This window comes from Tamandua tetradactyla, chromosome 6 (assembly GCF_023851605.1).
Source record: "Tamandua tetradactyla isolate mTamTet1 chromosome 6, mTamTet1.pri, whole genome shotgun sequence".
Classification (NCBI taxonomy): Eukaryota; Metazoa; Chordata; class Mammalia; order Pilosa; family Myrmecophagidae; genus Tamandua; species Tamandua tetradactyla.
The window spans coordinates 28,303,479-28,322,592 of record NC_135332.1 but is presented as its reverse complement, the minus strand read 5'-3'; the positions used below and the strand labels follow the sequence as shown (position 1 = coordinate 28,322,592).

The following is a 19,114-nucleotide window of genomic DNA, read 5'->3' as shown; positions in this document are numbered from 1 at the left end:
AGGGATACAGATTGTACAACAGGACTGAATGTAAAAATTCAGAAATGGATACCACAATGCTATCTAACTGTAATACAATAACGTTAGGACACTGAATGCAGCTGAATGTGAGAATGATAGAGGGAGGAGGACTGGGGGCACAAATGTACAAATTTAAAAATGTTTTTGCATGAGGAAGAACAAAGGAATGTCATTACTGCAGGATGTTGAAAATAGATGGTAATCAATATTTTAAAACTTTACTTGTGTGTGAGACTAAAGCAAAAAATGTTTATTTGGTACAAAATTTATATTTTGACTAGTGCATTTCCTAATATATTGTATGTGGACAGCTGTGCTGGTTTGAAAGGAAGTATGCCCCCTAAGAAAAGCCATGTTTTAATATAAATCCCATTTCATAAAGGTAGAATAATCTCTATTCAATGCTGTGTGTTTGAAACTGTAATGAGATCATCTCCCTGGATGATGTGATTTAGTTAAGAATGGTTGTTAAACTGGATTAGGGGACGACATGTCTCCACCCATTTGAGTGGTTCTTGATTAGTTTCTGAAGTCCTATAAAAGAGGAAACATTTTGGAGAATGAGAGACTCAGAGAGAGCAGAGAATGTTGCGGCACCACAAAGCAGAGAGTCCATCAGTCAGTGACCTTTGGAGATGAAGGAAAACGCCTCCAGAGGAGCTTCATGAAGTAGGAAGCCAGGAGAGAGAGCTAGCAGATGACGCCATATTTGCCATATGCCCTTCCAGCTGAGAGAGAAGCCCTGACTGTGTTCACCATGTGCCTTCTCACTTGAGAGAGAAAACCTGAACTTCATCGGCCTTCTTGAACCAAGGTATCTTTCCCTGGATGCCTTTGATTGGACATTTCTATAGACTTGTTTTAATTGGGACATTTTCTCTGCCTTAGAACTGTAAACTAGCAACTCATTAAATTCCCCTTTTTAAAAGCCATTCCGTTTCTGGTATATTGCATTCCAGCAGCCAGCAAACTAGAACGACAGCTTAATTGAACACCATAAATACATGGAACCTTGAGTAGGGCATGAGATTTTGTAGGTTTGTACAGAGTGATGCCTTGATAAATCCCAGAGTGAATTGAACAGTGAATAAAAAAGTATTTGCAAAGTCCCCTTTGGAGAATGGTGAGAAAATGGGAAAATTCAACTTCCCCAAGTGGAGAATTCTTGATATTCTCACAGGCAGTGGAAACAACCAAAGCAACAGGCTGAGTCCCCAATCTTGGGGTTTGTTCATATGAAACTTAACCCCACAAAGGATACGCTAAGCCTACTTAAAATTGGGCCTAAGAGTCACCCCCAAGAGAACCTCTTTTGTTGCTCAGATGTGGCCTCTCTCTCTCAGCCAACATGACAAATAAACTCACTGCCCTCCCCCTTTCTACATGGGACATGACTCCCAGGGGTATGGACCTTCCTGGCAACGTGGGACGGAAATCCTAGAATGAGCTGGGACTCAGCATCAAGGGATTGAGAAAACGTTCTTGACCAATAGGGGGAAGAGTGAAATGAGACAAAGTGTCAATGGCTGAGAGATTCCAAACACAGTCGAGAGGTTATCCTGGATGTTACTCTTATGCATTAAGTAGATATCACCTTGTTATCCAAGATGTAATGGAGAGGCTGGAGGGAACTGCCTGAAAATGTAGAGCTGTGTTCCAGTAGCCATGTTTCTTGAAGATAATTGAATAATGATATTGCTTTTGCAATGTGATTGTGTGATTGTGAAAACCTTGTGTCTGATGCTCCTTTTATCTACCTTGTCAACAGATGAGTAGAACATATGGAATAAAAATAAATAATAGGGGGAACAAATGTTAAAATAAATTTAGTTTGAAATGCTAGTGATCAATGAAAGGGAGGGGTAAGGGGTATGGTATGTATAAAATTTTTTTTTCTGTTTTCGATTTATTTCTTTTTCTGAATAGAAGCAAATGTTCCAAGAAATGATCATGATAATGATTATGCAACTAAGTGATGATATTCTGAATTACTGATTATATATGTAGAACAGAATGCTCAAAATAGGAATGTTTGCGATTATTTGGTGGGGTTTTTTTTTTGGTATTTAAAAAAATTTAAAAATAATAAAAAAAATTTGGTGGGGTTTTTTTTTTGGTATTTAAAAAAATTTAAAAATAATAAAAAAAATGTAACAAAAGGTTAAATTTGGTGGATCTGGGTATCTGGGGAGGGGGAGGGGGGTGTTGGATTTCTCTTTATACAGTTTCTATTATTTTTGTAACTGTCCTGTAAGTTTGAAAGTATTTCAAAATAAAAAGTTCTTTTTTTTTATTAATTAACGGAAAAAAAGAAATTAACCCAACATTTAGAAATCATACCATTCTACATATTAAAAAGTTCTATTTTAAAAAACCACAGTGAGATAGTACTTCACTCTGTAAGAATAAAATTAAGTTCAACTTCCACACAAAAATGGTGGGAAGTAAGAAGAATGAAATTTACTCAACAGAAGGCTGAAAAACCAGCCCGAACCGGTTTAGAGGACAGGGGAAGAAGGGAGAACCTGATGTAGGGATGGGTGCCAGTTCCTTATATGGGGAAGAGTAAGCAGGGCCAGGGTCCCCAGGAGGTGGAAAATGGGACTCAGCATGGGTGAGTCAGGAGTAACTGACCAATACACTGTAACCTCTGGGGCATCCAGCCAATGGGGAAACAGGGAAGGGATCTGCATGCTAGGTTTAGGGGATAAATGTTGCTGTTTCCTGTCCTTTGGTCACCACCTTTTGGTTGCGTACCCATTCTTGTAAGATTGTAAATAAATTCCTTTCTTCTCCACAATCGGGTGAGGCATTTATTCTCTTTCAGGTATGGCTGTCTTTCCAACAACTCCCACTAGGCTGACAATTATTACTAAAATAGACAACAAAAAGCTTCCTCGCAACTGCAGAGAAACAGCACCCCTCATGCCTTGCTAGCGAGGACTTAAAATGGTGCAGCCACCGTGGGAAACATGTTATTAGAATTGTCATCTGACCCAGCAGTTCCATTCCTAGGTATAAACTCAAAATAATTGAATGCAAGGACTTCATATTTGTACACCAACGTTCATAGCAGCATTATTCACAATAGCCAAAAGGTGGAAACAACCCGAATGCCCATGAATAGATGAAAGGATGAACACAATGTGGCACATACAAACAATGGAATATTCCTTGGCCACAAAAAGAACTTAAGTTCTGACATATGCTAGAATGTGAATGAACTTTAGATATCATGTCAACTGATATAAGCAAGACACAAAATACGGTATGATTCCACCCATATGCAGTATCTAGAATAGGCAAATTCTTAGAGACAGAAAACTTAATAGTGGTTACCAGGAACTCAGAGCAAGGAGAAATGGGGAGTTCTTTCTTAATGGGTACAGAGTTTCTGTTTGGGATGACATGAATGTTGTGGAAATAGTGGTGAAGTTTACACAACATTGTCAAAGTACCTGATGGCACTCAATCAGCACTTAAAAATGGTTAGGTTTTATGTTATGCATATTTTACCACAATAAATATAATTCAAATGACCATATAAATGTGGTCCTATTTCTAGACTCTTTCTTCTCTTCCACTGAATCTATTTGTTGATCACATTGCTAGCACAGCCCACCTTGATTACTGTAGCTTTATAGTTAGCATGGAAATCAGATTACATTGCCTTCCAACTTTATTCCTCTCTTTCATTTGCTATTCTAGGTTTCATGTATTTCTATATCCATTTTAGAATTAGTTTACTAATTTCTATCAAGAAGCCTGCTGGGATTTTATTGGGATTACACTGAATCTATGAGTTTGAGATTTGACATCTCATTTCACTACTGAGTTTTCCAACCATTAACATGAAATATTCCACCACTTATTTAGGTTTTCTTTAATTTTGGCAATGTTTTGTAATTTTCAGTATAGATATATTGCACATTTTGTTAAATTTACTCCTAAGTATTTTATTTGTTGACGTTATTGTAAATAGAATTGTGTTTTAAATTTCATTTTCCAGTCGTTTCCTGCTAATACACTAAAATACAATTTTTGTACATTAACCCTGTATTTTGTGACCCTGTTAAATCCACTCATTCATTCTTAGAAGTTTATAATTATCCACTGCATACTTAAATAATTTAAAAATAAACTTTGAAAGAAAATCACTACTTCGGAAAGTTCTAGAAGTTCTTCAAAAGATTAAAAATAGTTGCTCCTAGGTGTATCCATATGCCGAAGAGAATGAAAACATACATTCATACGGAAACTTGCACACAATGGGCCGTAGCAGCATTATTCACAATAGCCAATATGTGGAAACAACCCAAATATTCATTAAGTGATGAATAAATGGATAAATAAACAATTTTACATCCTTGCAATGGATTATAATTTAGCCATAAAAAGGAGTGAGGCACTTTTATATGCTACAGCATAGGTAAACCTGGAAAACAGTATGCAAAATTTAAAACAGTAGTCATAAATGACCACATATTATATAACCCCATTTACATGAAATGCCCAAAATACAAGTCTTGGTTTTTTTTTTTTTTTTTTTTTGGGAGGTGCATAGTCCACGAATCAAACCCGGGTCTCCCACATGGCAGGCAAGAATTCTAGCACTGAGCTACCCCTGTATGGTCCCAGAATATAAGTTTATGGAGACAAATAGTAGATGGGTGGTTGTCTAGGGCTGGGAGAGTTGGAGGTTAATGTGGAGTGACTGCTAATGAGAATAGGGTTTCATGATGAAAATGTTCTAAAATGAACGTGATAACGATTACACAACTCTGAATATACTAAAAAATACTGAATTGTACACTTTAAGTGAATTACTTTATGGTATGCAAATTATAAATTAATAAAGCTGCTTTTTTAAGAAATTCAGTATCATCTGCCATAAATAGAATGGGAAATTAAAATTATTAAACTAGCTAGATACATATGTTTGCTCTCTTGTATTAAAAAGCGGGGTTTCATTTGGGGTTGAAAGTCTCCTGGGCAATGTGGGATATGATTCCCAGGGATGGGTCTGGCCCTGGCACCTTGGGATCAACAACGCTTTCCTGACCAAAACGGGGAAAAGAAATGTAACAAAATAAGGCATCAGTAGCTGAGAGAGTTCAAATAGAGTAAAGAGGCTATTCTGGAGGCTATTCTTACACAGGCTTTAGCTAGATATTGCTAATGAACAGGGTTTGCCAAACCCAACCAAAACCATTCCTGTTAACCCTAAAGAACACCTAGTACTCTGTATTAGGGTTCTCTAGAGAAAGAGAATCAACAGAACATATCTGTAAATATGAGATTGATGAAAGTGTCTCATGCAACCGTAGGAATCCAAGAGTCCAAAATCCATAGGCAGGCTGTGACACTGGCAACTCTGATGAAGGGTCTCGATGAACTCCAAAGAGGAGGCTTGCTGGCTAAAGAAAAAAGAAAAATTCTCTCTTCTCCCTTAAAAGTCTTCAAGTGATCTAATCAAATCCAACTGATTGTATTATCTCATTTGCAGGAGACAGCTTTTATGTGATGTGATCAGCCACAGCTGCAGTCAACTGACTATTGATTTAATAAACCAGCCTTCTGGCTTATCAATGAGCCACGAAATACCCTTGCAGTAAAGGTTAGGCCAGTGCTTGCCTGACCAGACCACAGGGCACCATCACCTGGCCACAATGACACCAGAACCCAACCATCACAGGCTCTACCTGAGATTCTATGAAAGTTTCACTTACTAAGATTATTTTCCAGAAATTACAGCTTCCAGATGAGTTCTTAAGCTAGATATGTTCTGAAACCCAGAAGGGCCTGCCTCTCCAAGAACGTCAATGAGTTCTATCCCCTAAACCCATATTATCAATACCTCTTTCCAACATGAAAAAGTTAGAATGGGCATAGCCCAAATACCCCTAAAGATTGGGAGAAGGATCAAAGGAGAAGGAGGAGTATAACAGAAAAGATAAGATTTAACAAATGAGTATGACTGCTGAATCATTATATTGATATTAGTCTCCAGTGTCTTGGAATAGCCAGAAAGAAAAACCTAAAATTCTAGAATGAAAATAGTAACCTGTATCAAACTCTGAAATTCATTCTATGACTACTTGTTACAATGTATTTTGAAATGTATTGCTTTTTTGTATATATGCTATATTTCATAATAAAAATGTTTAAAAAATGAAAAGAGAGGTAGAGAAGCATTAAAGAATAAATAAAATGGCACCTACATTTTAGCTGTCTTGAAAAGGAATGAAGTTCTGATACATGCTACAACTGGATGAATCCTAAGAGTTCATGTCGAATGAAATAAACCAGACACTAAAGAACAAATATCATATGATTTCACTTATATGAAACAACTAGAATATGCAAATTTATAGAGACGGAAAAGTAGATTATAGGTTACCAGGGGCAGGGGGGAGGGAGAATGAGGAGTTAATGCTTAATGGGTAGAGTTTCTTTTCAGGGTGATGGGAAAGTTTTGGTAATGAGTGGTGGTGATGGTAGCATGGTATTATGAATATAAAACCCCTGAATTACTGAACTGTATGCCTGAAAGTAAAGTGGGAGATTTTATATTGCATAAATATTAACATGATAGAAATTTTTTAAAAAAGGGTTAGAGAAATGGAACCAATAAGACATTCTCCTTAAGTTCCTCAGGAATGGAAAAGGGAATGTTAGCTTTTTCACTCTGTGATCCAGTTTTAAATGCTCTGTTTTATACCTGCAGCCAGACTGTATACACCTCTGGCGCCCAGTTGGCGACTCCGGAGAAAGTGAGGGGCAGGATGCGAGGTCACGACCCAGCACCGGGAGGGTGGCAAAGGCTCATACATTTAAACAATTCTTTTTAAGTGGAAAAGGAAGGAAGGAAAGTAAAAGCATTTCAAGTACCAATTTTGTAATACAAGCCTCTAAAACTGATGTCAACTGTGATCTTTTAGGGACAGTGGAGGGACTGCTGGGGAAGAACACTGAACTGAAACAGTGGGGTAGAACACTCACCACGGAACTCTAACCCCGGCCAGCCTGTTCAGTGGCCCTTCCCCAGCAACAGACATTCCTCAGTTCCTTTGAGACTTGTTCTCATCTTCTTAACATTGCAAGGAAGAGCTCTCTCCCCAAGGTGGGTGGGGGGTTTGAGAGAGAACAGAAGGAGGGGATATTACAACAGCACGTCTCCTCTTCTACAATTCATTGATTAATTTATATTTAAATAACTTGCAAGAGTTCCAGCTTACCTTTCTCGAAAACTTTCTTAGCAACAACCAAGCAGAATTGAACTGAAAACCATCATGGTTCCTGGAGACTATGAGGGGGCAAAACAATTACTTGATTCCATAGGGAATAGTAGGACTTGAAGTTGAGACTCGCGCTGTACGGCGAAAGGTTCTACTTCTGCTGCAGTATGTCAAGATTGTGCTGAGTGTTGCAACACTTAATTACAAGGGTGGTGTGCTCAGAAAAGCCATGTTTTATTCCTGACCCAATCTTGTGAAAGCCAGTTTCTTTTAACTCTAATTCAATACCGTAGGATGGAAATTTCTGATTAGATTATCTCCACGGAGATTTGGCCTGCCCAGTTGTGGGTGTGAACTTTTGATTAGATGGAGATGTGAGCCCACCCATTCTAGGTGGGTCTTGACTAGTTTGCTGGAATCCTTTAAAAGAGGAAATATTTTGGAGAGAGTCAGAAACAACATAGACAAAAGAAACTTCAGAGCAGAGCTGACACAGATGTCGACACTTGGAGAACAGAGACACAAATACTTGGAGATGCTTGGAGCCCAGCAAACATGACCATGAGGTGTTGAGCAAGCTAGAACCTGGAAAGAGCCAAGGGAAGCCAGCCCTGGAGAAGCAAAGTAACATGCCTTTCCTGGATACCGTAGTTTGGACATTTTCAAGAGTTAGAATTATAAACTTGTAACTTCTTAAATTCCCTTTTTAAAAGCCATTCCATTTCTGGTATATCACATTCCAGCAGCTTCCAAACTAACACAGGTGGTCTTTTAAATACCAAGGGAAAAGGGTGGAGGTGCTAAGCATGTTGAAGGCAACTTCACATACTGTGCTGGTCAGGACAGGGACACCAACACCAGGACAGGATGATGAAGACAGCTTTGACCAAATGAGCATGTTGGTTGAGTTACGTCTACCATTCAGCCAACAACTGCCATCATGTATGATGCATCCAGTGTGTGCCTAGCATGTAGTAGGCAATCTGTATCATGGCGAGTATGAACCAACAGGTGAACAGATGAATGCAAGAATGCAAGAAAACACTTTTCTGGGCACTGTAAAGAGAGAGCAAACATACTGAAGTGATTAGTCCTAAAGAATTCCAGACCCACGAACAGGCCACATGTATGTACACTTTTAAAATTCATATATAAATAATTCTCATCAAGAAACAATGTTGAGTATGATCTCAGAGGAAAATTATAAAATGGGAATGGAAGCCAAAATATTGTGCCTAGAAACACGGTATGGAGTGTTTAAGAGAAATGATGATAAACCAATTTCTAAATAAAATTCACAATATGTAACCATAAAAAAAAAAGAAGAAAAAAAAGAAACAATGTTAGTGGAACATGTGTATTCATCTTCACTACCTCCCAAGACTTGACCAAAATGATAGCAGCATATAACCCTATAAGGACAAAGACAACTTGAGAGGTCTCAACAGTAGAAGAGCTATGTCTAAGGCTTTTGGAGAAGGGATTTGGTGGTGGTGGTGGAGACTTAGCAGAGAAGAGGATGCTGAAACCTAGTGTTGGCATTAGCAGTGGTTCTCAATCTTGGGCAATCAGAATTACCTGGGGAGATAGTAGACCCTGAGGCCTGGATCCTACTAGGCATTATTAGTTTAAAAATCTCTCCAGGTGATTCCAAAGTGTAGCCTAGGATGAGAGCTGTGGTGAGGGACAGAGAAGTCCATGGGATTAAAGCCTGAGGAACCCTGAGAAAGCTAAGAACTTGGCATCACCAAGAAGGGTTGAGGAATTAGGTTGTGAATAGGGAACTTTGGTGAAAGTCTGTAAGGAGCAGTTAAGATCCTAAGTCCCACAAGAGAAAGATTTATTTATTGGAGAAATGAATTCGTGAGATCTTCCTGCTCCTTACCTCACTTCCACCTGGCCACAGGCTCTTAGAACAATGGAGATTACATGAAAGACTGTTTATTGAAAAGTTGTATCACCAATTCCTTTCCTCTACCTTCTCCTGCTCCCCTAATGCCAGCATCAGGGTATGTATTCCAGGTTGGAAATCTCAGAATTTTTCTTTGGAAAAACTAAATATCTTGGGGAAGGAAAAATACGTGATCCACAGACACAGACATTTGGAAGTTCCCAAATGAAAAAGTTGGCTCACTGTTGGGCTAACCACAGGGAAGCTCCCTGGTCTCCAGCCCTGCCAGAGTACACAGAGCTTCAAATGACCTTTACCCCATGAACTGTTGGTTATTTGGCAAGTGCCCTTAATATAACAGTCCTGCACCAAAGCAAACAACAGAAGAAAGGAAATTGAGGAAACAAAGACAGAGAAAAAAATACATCAGAAACAACCATAATCTTAGAGAAACAAGAGGAAAAAAATTGTATCCATGAAACAAGAACAGGATGTGGTTACCAAGGAACAGTCAGAAAACATGACAGAACTGAAAATAAGAAGCCAACAGAAAGGCTGAAATATAGTGATGAAGAAGTCTTCCAGAAAGTACAAAAACAACAAGAAGGAGATGAGCAGTAGGAGAGAAAAGCTGGGTCTCTGAATGAGCAAATGATGGGGAAGAAATTAAATAACAAAATAAAACTTCTTCAAATAAGACTTAAGTCTATAGTTTGAAAGGGATTACCAAATACATCATTGAAAAGCTTCAGGTCTTCAGGAGCAAAGACCCTAAGAGTTTACAGAGATAGAAACAGCTCACATATAGGAATAAGGATAACATCAAACTTCTCAACAAAAGCTAAAACCAAAGGAGATTTTCAAACTTCTGAGATAATTTTTTTTTTACCAAGAAATCTATTCCCAAACTATCTCTTAAGTGTTTGAATAAAATAAAAGTATTTTCAGTTATGCAAAGACTCAAATATTTTACCTCCCATGTATTATTTCTCAGGAAACTCCTGGGGAGTATTCTCCACCAGCGTAAAGGAGGAAAACAAGAAAAATACTTGATGCAGGAAACAGGGAATCTGATAGAAGAGGGGCACAGGAGTTCCTCAGCCACCAGTTTGGTGGGGGAGGGACAGCCTGAGCAGGGATGGGGGAGGGTGGCAGGAGGAAGGTTGCCTAAAAAATTACACTGATGAATTATCTGATAGGTTTGAACTAGATGAATGATTGTTCTGAGAGGCTGTTGAAGGGTTTGGAAATCATTGTCAATAGGCACAAAGTAAAACAAGTGAACGAAAAATGTGGCAATTATTTTTAGGAAAAAAAAAAAGCCCTACAGGAAAACAAACGTTACCATAGTTGCTGTAGATTGACCTGCAGTATTTGTGTGTATTTATGTGAGCATGATAAGGTGAACAAAGTTATACAAAATGTTCTATTTTTAGCAAATGGAAAGCAAGAAAGGGGTATGATGGAGCAAATCCTTGACTACCAGGAATTGGAAACTGGGAGCTAAATGGTTATTATCTCTTCCTACAATTGTTACTTGGAGAAGAAAAATGTGCTGTTGCCGTATGTCTGTTTTTGCACCCGAACACCCTTTCAAATTTGGGGGGAATACCTTCAGCTGGGAACCTTGGTGAGGCAACACTCCTGACCACCACCCTGCCCCTCCTAGGCAGAGAGTGGCACACGCACCAGACCACGGCTCAGCCTATCAAACACGCCCCACTGGCAGTTTGAAAGCGGAGGGACTGTCCTGAAGATTAGGTGCTGCTGGGACAACATCCACAGCAGCGTGATGAGTGCCCAGGGTTGGCAGCATCAGCAGTGGACGCTTCTGGTGACAAGATCTGGGTGGGATTTCCCTGTCCTTGGCTCCTCTTTGTTCCTGCTTTCTGAGTTAGGTTCTCCAACCTTCCCCTCCACTTGGTGAGGCCCCACTACACTTCCAGGTTCCTTTACTGCTTAAGGTGGTTGGAGCAGGTATCTTGCTCCACGCCAAGAACTGACCTGAATAACAACCACAAAGAAAGTGCCCCTGACCTTGTAGGGAGGGGATTGCACAGAAAAGCAAGCGACAGGTTAATAACACTTTTCAGATCAGACAGAAATATCCCTTCAAATTTGAAGATTAGTTTAGAAATTGTATCTAGAAAGGGTAAGCATTTAAAACATATTCTTACTGATAAATCTTAATACAGAAACATTCCATACATGGTGAAGAGTGAATATCTTTAAAAGCCATCTCTGGGCTACGAACAAATGCTCTTCCTCTGAATTTTGCTTATAGTGCTGTATGAATGTGTGAACTCCCACTGGACTGAAAGCTCCCTGAGGACAGGGGCCCTTCTCTTTCATCTTTTGATGCTGGCAACCTTGCATGTATGAGGCTTTCAAAAAATACACGTTGAGTGGTAGAATTCTCGCTTGGCATGTGAGAGATAGGGGTTCAATTCCCGGCCCGTGCACCACCCTACCCCCACCAAAAAACAAAAACAAAAATGTTGTGCACAAAATTCCCTATGATATACATATCACATATCTGCCTCTCTCTGTGTGTATGTATAGATATAGAAATACATATATGTAGGGAAACATTAAAAAAAATACATGTTGAGTGAACTTATGTATTTTTACTTGGCCAACATCACATAGCCAAATTATGTTCACAGAACCTCAGATCTAATCTTAGATTTAGAATTTCCTCACGGGTTTTGTCCTCCACTGAAGCCCAGGTGGATTACCAGGTCCTGTCCAAAGTGCTCATTTGGAATGTAGGAGGGACTAATATTTCTGGACAAGAATGAGTTGAAAATTCTTTGCCTTCTCTAATGACTCTACTAGGGAACCGCTGGTTGAAGAAACATCTGCATTTACTTTGGGAACAAAATCGGAAGAGCCTTCAAAGGGGGCACCCGGATTTGAACCGGGGACCTCTTGATCTGCAGTCAAATGCTCTACCCCTGAGCTATACCCCCACTGGCCACTATGATTCTCTTCCTTGTCCACTTATGGTGACTCAATACAATCAGGTTCCACCCACACCAGGATTCTGGCAAGCTTTGTGTACTAAAGCCCCACCTTCTTTTGTAACCATCATCTGCTTTGGCTTTTCTCCTGCCACCAAAAACTGGGTGGGGGCACTTGAAAAATGACATCCTGGAAACTAGCTGGAAAGGAAACAGCCATAAGCAGCAGCACAGAAATTACATTCCATGGTCCTTAGCTGTCCACCAGCTCAGTATCACTGTATCAGAATCCTTGGGCTAAAAAGCACCCCAGATGTCATCTTGTTCACCCCCTGCCTCCTGATGAACTGAGGGCAGGAAGGAAAAGGAAGATGTCAGTTCTTTAGGATGGGATGAATCTATCAGAAAATCTTCCCTGGGTCAATGAACGTGAATCCCTGTGACCCTAAGGCCAGCTCTTCTTCATTGGGACAGTACCACATCCTGACGTGGGGCCCTGCTGATGTCTTCGGAAGTGCTTTGTTGAGGATGAAGTAGTGAGTTTCTTTCTTATCACACCATCAGGGGAGAACTGAGGCCTCTCCTTTCAAGCCTGGTGTTCCCTGGCATGGAGTGTAAGGGTGGAGGCCTGAGAAACCCTTTCGCCTCTCCCACCACATTCAAAAGGTAAAGAAGCTGGAAATGGAAAAACTAGTCTGACCACAATCCCCCAACCTCAGGGGGGAAAATAACACACTTGAGAGGCACACATAAAAAAATTATTTTAATAAAACATAACATTGAGAGTTCATCTAAACTTCTTAGAAATCCAGATCAAGGGTTGTGAAGGGAAGAGACGTTATTAGAAGAGAGGGAACGGGGTGACCTCTCCAAAGACAGACGGGCGCTGACGGAGGGCTGGGGTGTTGCGGCGGTAGCCAAACCGACCTCTGTACCCATTGGTCAGTTTCAGATCTGTGTTGTAGTGGTCATGCCCCGTCACCTGCTGGAGGGAATGCCCTGGGAGGAGGGGGACAGGAATAGAGGCCTGAGCTTGCATTCAGCCCCCTCTTACCTCCCCCTACCCTCCCGCAGTGCCAGTATGGTACTCCATGTCCAGAGCCGACCCCTCAATACTCAAGTGCCCCAAGCCTCTTAACTGGAAAGCCAAGGGCTGGTGAATTGGAGGAGACAGAAGGCTTCCTAGAAACCAAACTTACTCCAAAATAGGTGCAAGAAGAGGGTGAATGCTATGTGCTGAGATAGGATCTTCTGGGCTTGGCGGAAATCATCCGGTTCCCTGGAGAACTGAGAAAATCTCACCCTTACCTCTGACCCACTGGAGAGAATGGATGAGATGAAACTAACCAAATGGTGCAAAGGAGCATATGACTAGTGAGTGGTATAGCCAAAGGGTGGTGCGGCTGGGGCAGGAGGAGGGTTCGCCCTGCCAGAATAGGATTTCTCAACTCTCCCTTTCCCCTTGCTGCTGAATCAGTCCTGGAAAATGAGCAGGAAACAACCTCCTCTTGGAGCGGTGGAAGGAGCACAGGTTTTGGAGGCAAAAAGAATAGAATTTGAAACCCAGCTCAGCTTCTTAGCAATCACTTTAACTCCCTAAACCCATTTTCCCAGCTGTACCATGAGGCTAGCAGGAGTAAAATCAGCTGACCTAGAGTAGGTACATGCTAAGTAAATGTCAGGAAGCATGGTGCACTGTCTTCTCACTTGTGAGAAGAAAAGCTGGACGATGCAGTCCCTGGGTCTCTTCCCCCAACCAGGCCTCTCTCAGCTGTTTCTCCCTCTGAACGCTGGAACGCACATCGCTCATAGGTGGTACCCTAGTGAGGCTGGAAAACCAGGTGGCACTTGCCTGCCCCTGCCCAGTTTCTCCTGTTGAGGTATCTCTGTCCCGGACCGAAGATGTGGAAATAATCTACTATCCAGCCATCCCTTCCTGTGCCGCCATGATCCTGAGGATGAGGGAGAAAATACAGAAGCCTGTGAGCATGGTGTTGAGACATGTGCTGTACAAAAGCCCCTGGGCTTGTAGAGGGGAGCGGGGACGAGGTGCGAGCCAGGGGAAACAGGGCTAAATGGATTAAATATACTTTGACCTCGGTCCTACTCAGGGAAAGGCAGTGGAGCTTGTCAGTTAAGGGTATAATCTCTGCTGCCAGAGACTGAGCCAATTTCAGCTCTGCCACTAACACGCTGCACGACCCTGGGCAAATGACACAGCTTCTCTGGACCTCAGTCTCTTCATTGATAAAAGGAAGGTTGCTCTGAGACTTAAATGAGATAGTTCAGGTAAAGGGTCTGGCATAGTAAAGGATCAATAAATATTATCTTTATTTAAATGAAAATAATACCTACCACAAATGGTGATAGGGAACATTAGAGAATGTTTATAAAATTGAAGGTAAAAAGTCCCCAAAGTGTGTACGTCATATGATTTTAAAGTTTTTAAGTACTCAAGTTCTCCCCCCGCCCCCACTCTGGCTCCTTTCTTTTGCCCCAAAGTAGACAGCAGGCACACACTAAAGGATAGCACCCACAGATGTGTGTCCATGCACCTCTACAGCACTCACATGCCACACAAAGGCTCCAAATACCCAGGAGAGTCCCCGCCCCACATAACACTGACACATATAAATAAGGAAATAATGGAGGCAAAAGTGTGGGGGAGGGGGCGATGACACCATCAGCAAATGGCCTGAGACTCTTAGATCCAACGGACATACTCGGGCGGGTTGGGGCCCACAAGGCGCGAGGGGAAGGCCTGGGGGTGACTGAGGCCCGCGGATGTTGGGGAGCACGACAAAGCTCCGAGCCGGCAAGCGCCCCGGCATTCGTGCGGTCACAGCGCGGAGAACGCCCGGCCTGGGGACGCCGCGTTACTTTCCTTTGTCTCGCTCGCAGATGTCACACGAATTTTCGCGTTTTCAGATCTGCGGGACCCCGCCCCGCCCCCTTCCCCGGCCGCCCCGGCGGGGGGGGGGTCCCTGACGTCACAAAGGACAATGGAACCGATTGGTTTGGGAGAGGCGGAATTTGAGCCTGGCTTCTTCGCCCCGCAAAAACCCAAATAAAATTGCTCTCCTATGCAGCACTTGGCAGCCAGCTCGCCGGTTCCGGGGTTTCATTAGGGAAACTGAGGGAGCCCGAGTTGGGGCGCTGGAGAGGGGTGCCGGCATCTGGGGAGGTGCGTAACTGGCAGCGGGCGGAGATAGCGGGGTCTCCCGGCGCCCGGCTACCTGTTCGGTTCTCCGCAAAACCGGCGGGACCACGCGGCTCTGGAAGTAGCGGTGGGCGTGGTAGTCCTGCTGCGCGTTGTAGGGTGGGATGGCCGACCAGAGCTTGGGCCTCAAGCCAGCATAGGTGCGGGCCACGGTACTCACGGCCACCCCGTCCAGGATGAAGCCCTTCTCCAGCCGCAGGGGACTCTCGCACACGTGCGCCATCCCCGCCCCGCAGCCCGAGCCGGGCCTGCCTTAGTGAGCCGAGTCACCCGGGCTGGGCACCCTCCGCGACCGCGCACATTGTTACGTGGGCGCAGGGACCCCGGCGACACAAACCAGAAGGTTCCCCCTCTACCCTGGGTGGACAGGATGGGTCCTTAGGGCGGTAGGGGAAGTGACCCGCGTGGCTCTGAGGTGAGAGGTGAGCAGCAGAGGTGGCCCGGCAAGGAGTCAAGAGACTCACCCGGCCGAGACGAGGCGGTTTGAGCGCAGTGGGGCGCAGCTCTCCGAGTTTTCCTTTGAGAGCAGGAGGAGAGTCGGTGCTCTGTTCTCCCGCGGTATTATATTTTCGCCCATCTCTGCTCTGGTGAAAAGCTTGTAACCAGAAAATATTCAGATAGCCTCTTCTTCCACCGCTCCATTTTATCCAGGTGCAGGTTGGAACTCAGAAAGGTTCCAGGGCTCCCCAAACTCAAGTTAGTGGCAGAGCCGTAATTAGAGTTCAGGTCTCCTGACTTGCGGTCAGGTAACTTTTCTTAGAGCATTTCTCCCCACTCCACTGTGCCCCAATTCTTTTCATTAGCAAGTATTCCTCCTCTTGTTAAAAAAAAAAAAAAAAAAAAAGGGCAAAAACAGTAGGTTGACACTTACTGCCTTATTTTTCTTCCGGCGAATTTTATGTATAGGATACCCCTAAATGTGAACGATTTTCTCTAATTGTGACTACAGTTCATTTTAATTTCCTTCTTTATACTTTTTATTTCCCCCCAAATAATAATAAAAACTTATATGTAGAGGCTTTATCTGTCAAAGCGCCTTCTACAACTCCTCTGCTGCTCCACAGAGCTCATGAGGTGCTCTGGTTTCGAGACATCCGCTGTTTTTCAATTAGAAAGATTACATTATACCTGTACGCAAAACCCACTGATCCTGGCAATTCACTATGCAGAATATTTCATCTCTTCCTAAACAATGGCAGGCAAGCTCCTATAAATCAAATCTGAAATTACCATAAAATGTTTCTAGCCTTGAGTCCATTCTGTTTTTTTTTCTTGGGGGGCGGGGGGGAGGGGGGCTGGAGGGGGGGCGGTGCATGATCCGGGAATCAAACCCGGGTCTCTCGCATGGAAGGCCAGCATTCTACCACCGAACCACCTGTGCACTCTGAGTCCATTCTATTAAACCTTTTATCTGGAAGGAACATGGAGGACGTTAACAGAACAAATGAGGAAATCTAAATACCAAGCTTTCAATCCAAGTCACGAGATCAATCTCTACAGGGCAAAAGCTCAAATGATAGCCATTAGGGATATAAAAATAAATGACATAGCCCCAGCCCTCACAACCTAAGAAACAGAAGGTTTCAGGCAAATTATATGGGGCATTACACACACATAAACACACTCACATACACTCACAAACACATATACAACAAAATGAAAATAAGAGTTGTTGTTTTTATTACTTTTTTATTTTATAATAATTTCAAACTTTACAGGATAATTGCACAAGTAATACAAACCCCACTCAGAGAACTCCAAAATACACCTACCACCCCAGATACCTCTGTGCCCCTACCTACCTACTTATCTATCTACTGAACATCTGAGCACAAGTTGCTCACATCATACTCCTTGATCGTATAATACTTTCATATACATTTCCTACAAACAAGGATATTCACCTTAAGTGCAGTTATCAAGTTCAAGAAATTTAACATTGCTATAAAGCTTACATTGTATATTTCACTTTTTCTCATGTCCCTAAAATGTCCTTTTGACACTTTTCTACTTCATTCATAGATTCCATCCAGTATCATGTATTTCATTTGTTCTCAACTCTTGTTTATCTTTGTGGGAATATTATACAACATGAATCTCCCATCTTACCCCCTATGTTTGTTGTTCAGCGGGATTAATCACATTCACAATGTTGCAGTACCCTCCCCACCATCCATTACTAGACCTTTCCCTTCACCCCAAACGGAAACCCTATACTCATTTTCCATTAACTCGCCATTGCCCCTGCGCCCACCCCTGGTAACCTCTACTCTATTTTTCTGTCTCTGTGAGCTTGCATATTCTCTGATTTTTTTGTGTGTGTTACCTGGGACTTAAATTTAACATCCTAATCTATATCATTTGCTTTAATACCAGTTTAACTTCCTGTTAGTGCTATGACAGAGCTTTCCTTGATTGACAGGAACTAACAAAAAAAAAAAAAAAAGGAAGAGGAGGAGAAAGAAACACCTATTCAGATGTTTGCACATTGAAGTGTGTGAGTGCTCCCCTTCACAGTTTATCCAGGCAGTGAGTACAGAGAATGGCTCTGGGCCAAAGGTAGGAACCTCCTAGGTCCTTTCTGTGCATGCTCTTGTCTTGGCTTAGAATTCCCCTGTTTTCCTAGGTACGAATGTCCCCTCTTCCTTAATAAACAGTTTCTTTAAGGTCTTGGGCACTGCACTGAAGCAGTCCCTTTCCCCAGGCAGCTACTTGACTGCTCTCACTCAAGTGTTCTGTGGAGCTCTGTGAGCAGCCTTCCACTAGTAGGACAGATTCTGGGACAGCGGGTCCCTCAGGCTACCACCAGGTAGATTGGGCCAGACATGTGATACCAATATGTGCACGAGGACTACTGTGCTTCCTCTGCAACCTGGGCCAGGGACCTACAGTGGGAGCAAGATGAGGGCTGGGAAGGAGCCAGCCAGAGCCACACAAGATCCCATTTTAAGCAGCCTTTTTCTTGGATTTGGTGCTTACCTTGTTCTGGAAGCCCTTTGTTTTCTGGAACTTTCAGAAAACTGTTTCTGCGACTTCTTGCTGGTTGTTCAGAGCTACTGTGTGGGGACGGAGCCCTGAAGCTTCTTGTTCTGCCATCTTGATCAGTAAGAATTCCTTTTAAATGCTGGACCTGGGTACTTTCACACAACGTAAAAGTAGATTTGAAATTCACCAGGCTGGGTCGGGTTAGGAGTGGGGGACAAGTCTGTTTTAGAAATTTGTTGTTGTTGTTTTTATGTTTTTTAATCATTAAATATAACGTATATTCAAATCAAAGGAAGAAAAGGCAATACTTTTCAAAGCACACTTCAACCAGTAGTCACAGAACGGATCCCAGAGTTTGTCACATGCTACCATTCCACCATCTCAGATTTCTCCTTCTAGCTGCTCCAGAACACTGGAGGCTGAAGGTATATTAATATAGTATTTCAGCAGTCATACTCATTTGTTAAATCCTATTGTCCCAAGTAAAACATATGGATTAAAAATAAATAAATAATAGGGGAACAAATGTAAAAATAAATTTAGTAGATTGAAATGCTGGTGATCTGTGAAGGGGAGGGGTAAGGGGTATGGTATAAATGAATTTTTTTCTGTTTTCTTTTTACTGCTTTTTCTGAATTGATGCAGATGATCTAAGAAATGATCATGATGATGAATATACAACTATGTGATGATAATGTGAGTTATTGATTATATAACAAGAACAGAATGTTCATATGATAAGAATGTATGTGGTTATGTATCATAAATAAAAAATAAATAAAATAAAAAATAAACC

At 42.1% G+C, this 19,114-nt stretch overlaps 1 protein-coding gene and 1 non-coding gene across 2 annotated transcripts; both read right to left on the bottom strand.

Annotated features, from left to right (window-relative positions):
* Positions 1-12,050: 12,050 nt before the first annotated feature.
* Positions 12,051-12,122, bottom strand: TRNAC-GCA (transfer RNA cysteine (anticodon GCA)). Its single transcript has one exon. It is a non-coding gene; the product is annotated as a tRNA-Cys (tRNA).
* Positions 12,123-12,861: 739 nt separating this feature from the next.
* On the bottom strand, positions 12,862-15,638 carry SPMAP1 (sperm microtubule associated protein 1). The gene is made up of 3 exons (XM_077164567.1): positions 15,350-15,638; positions 13,966-14,065; positions 12,862-13,112 (listed from the first exon to the last, which is right to left on the bottom strand). Exons 1-3 carry the CDS (start codon positions 15,554-15,556, stop codon positions 12,955-12,957), a joined length of 465 nt encoding a protein of 154 aa, XP_077020682.1. The 5' UTR covers positions 15,557-15,638; the 3' UTR covers positions 12,862-12,954.
* Between the last annotated feature and the right edge of the window lie 3,476 nt (positions 15,639-19,114).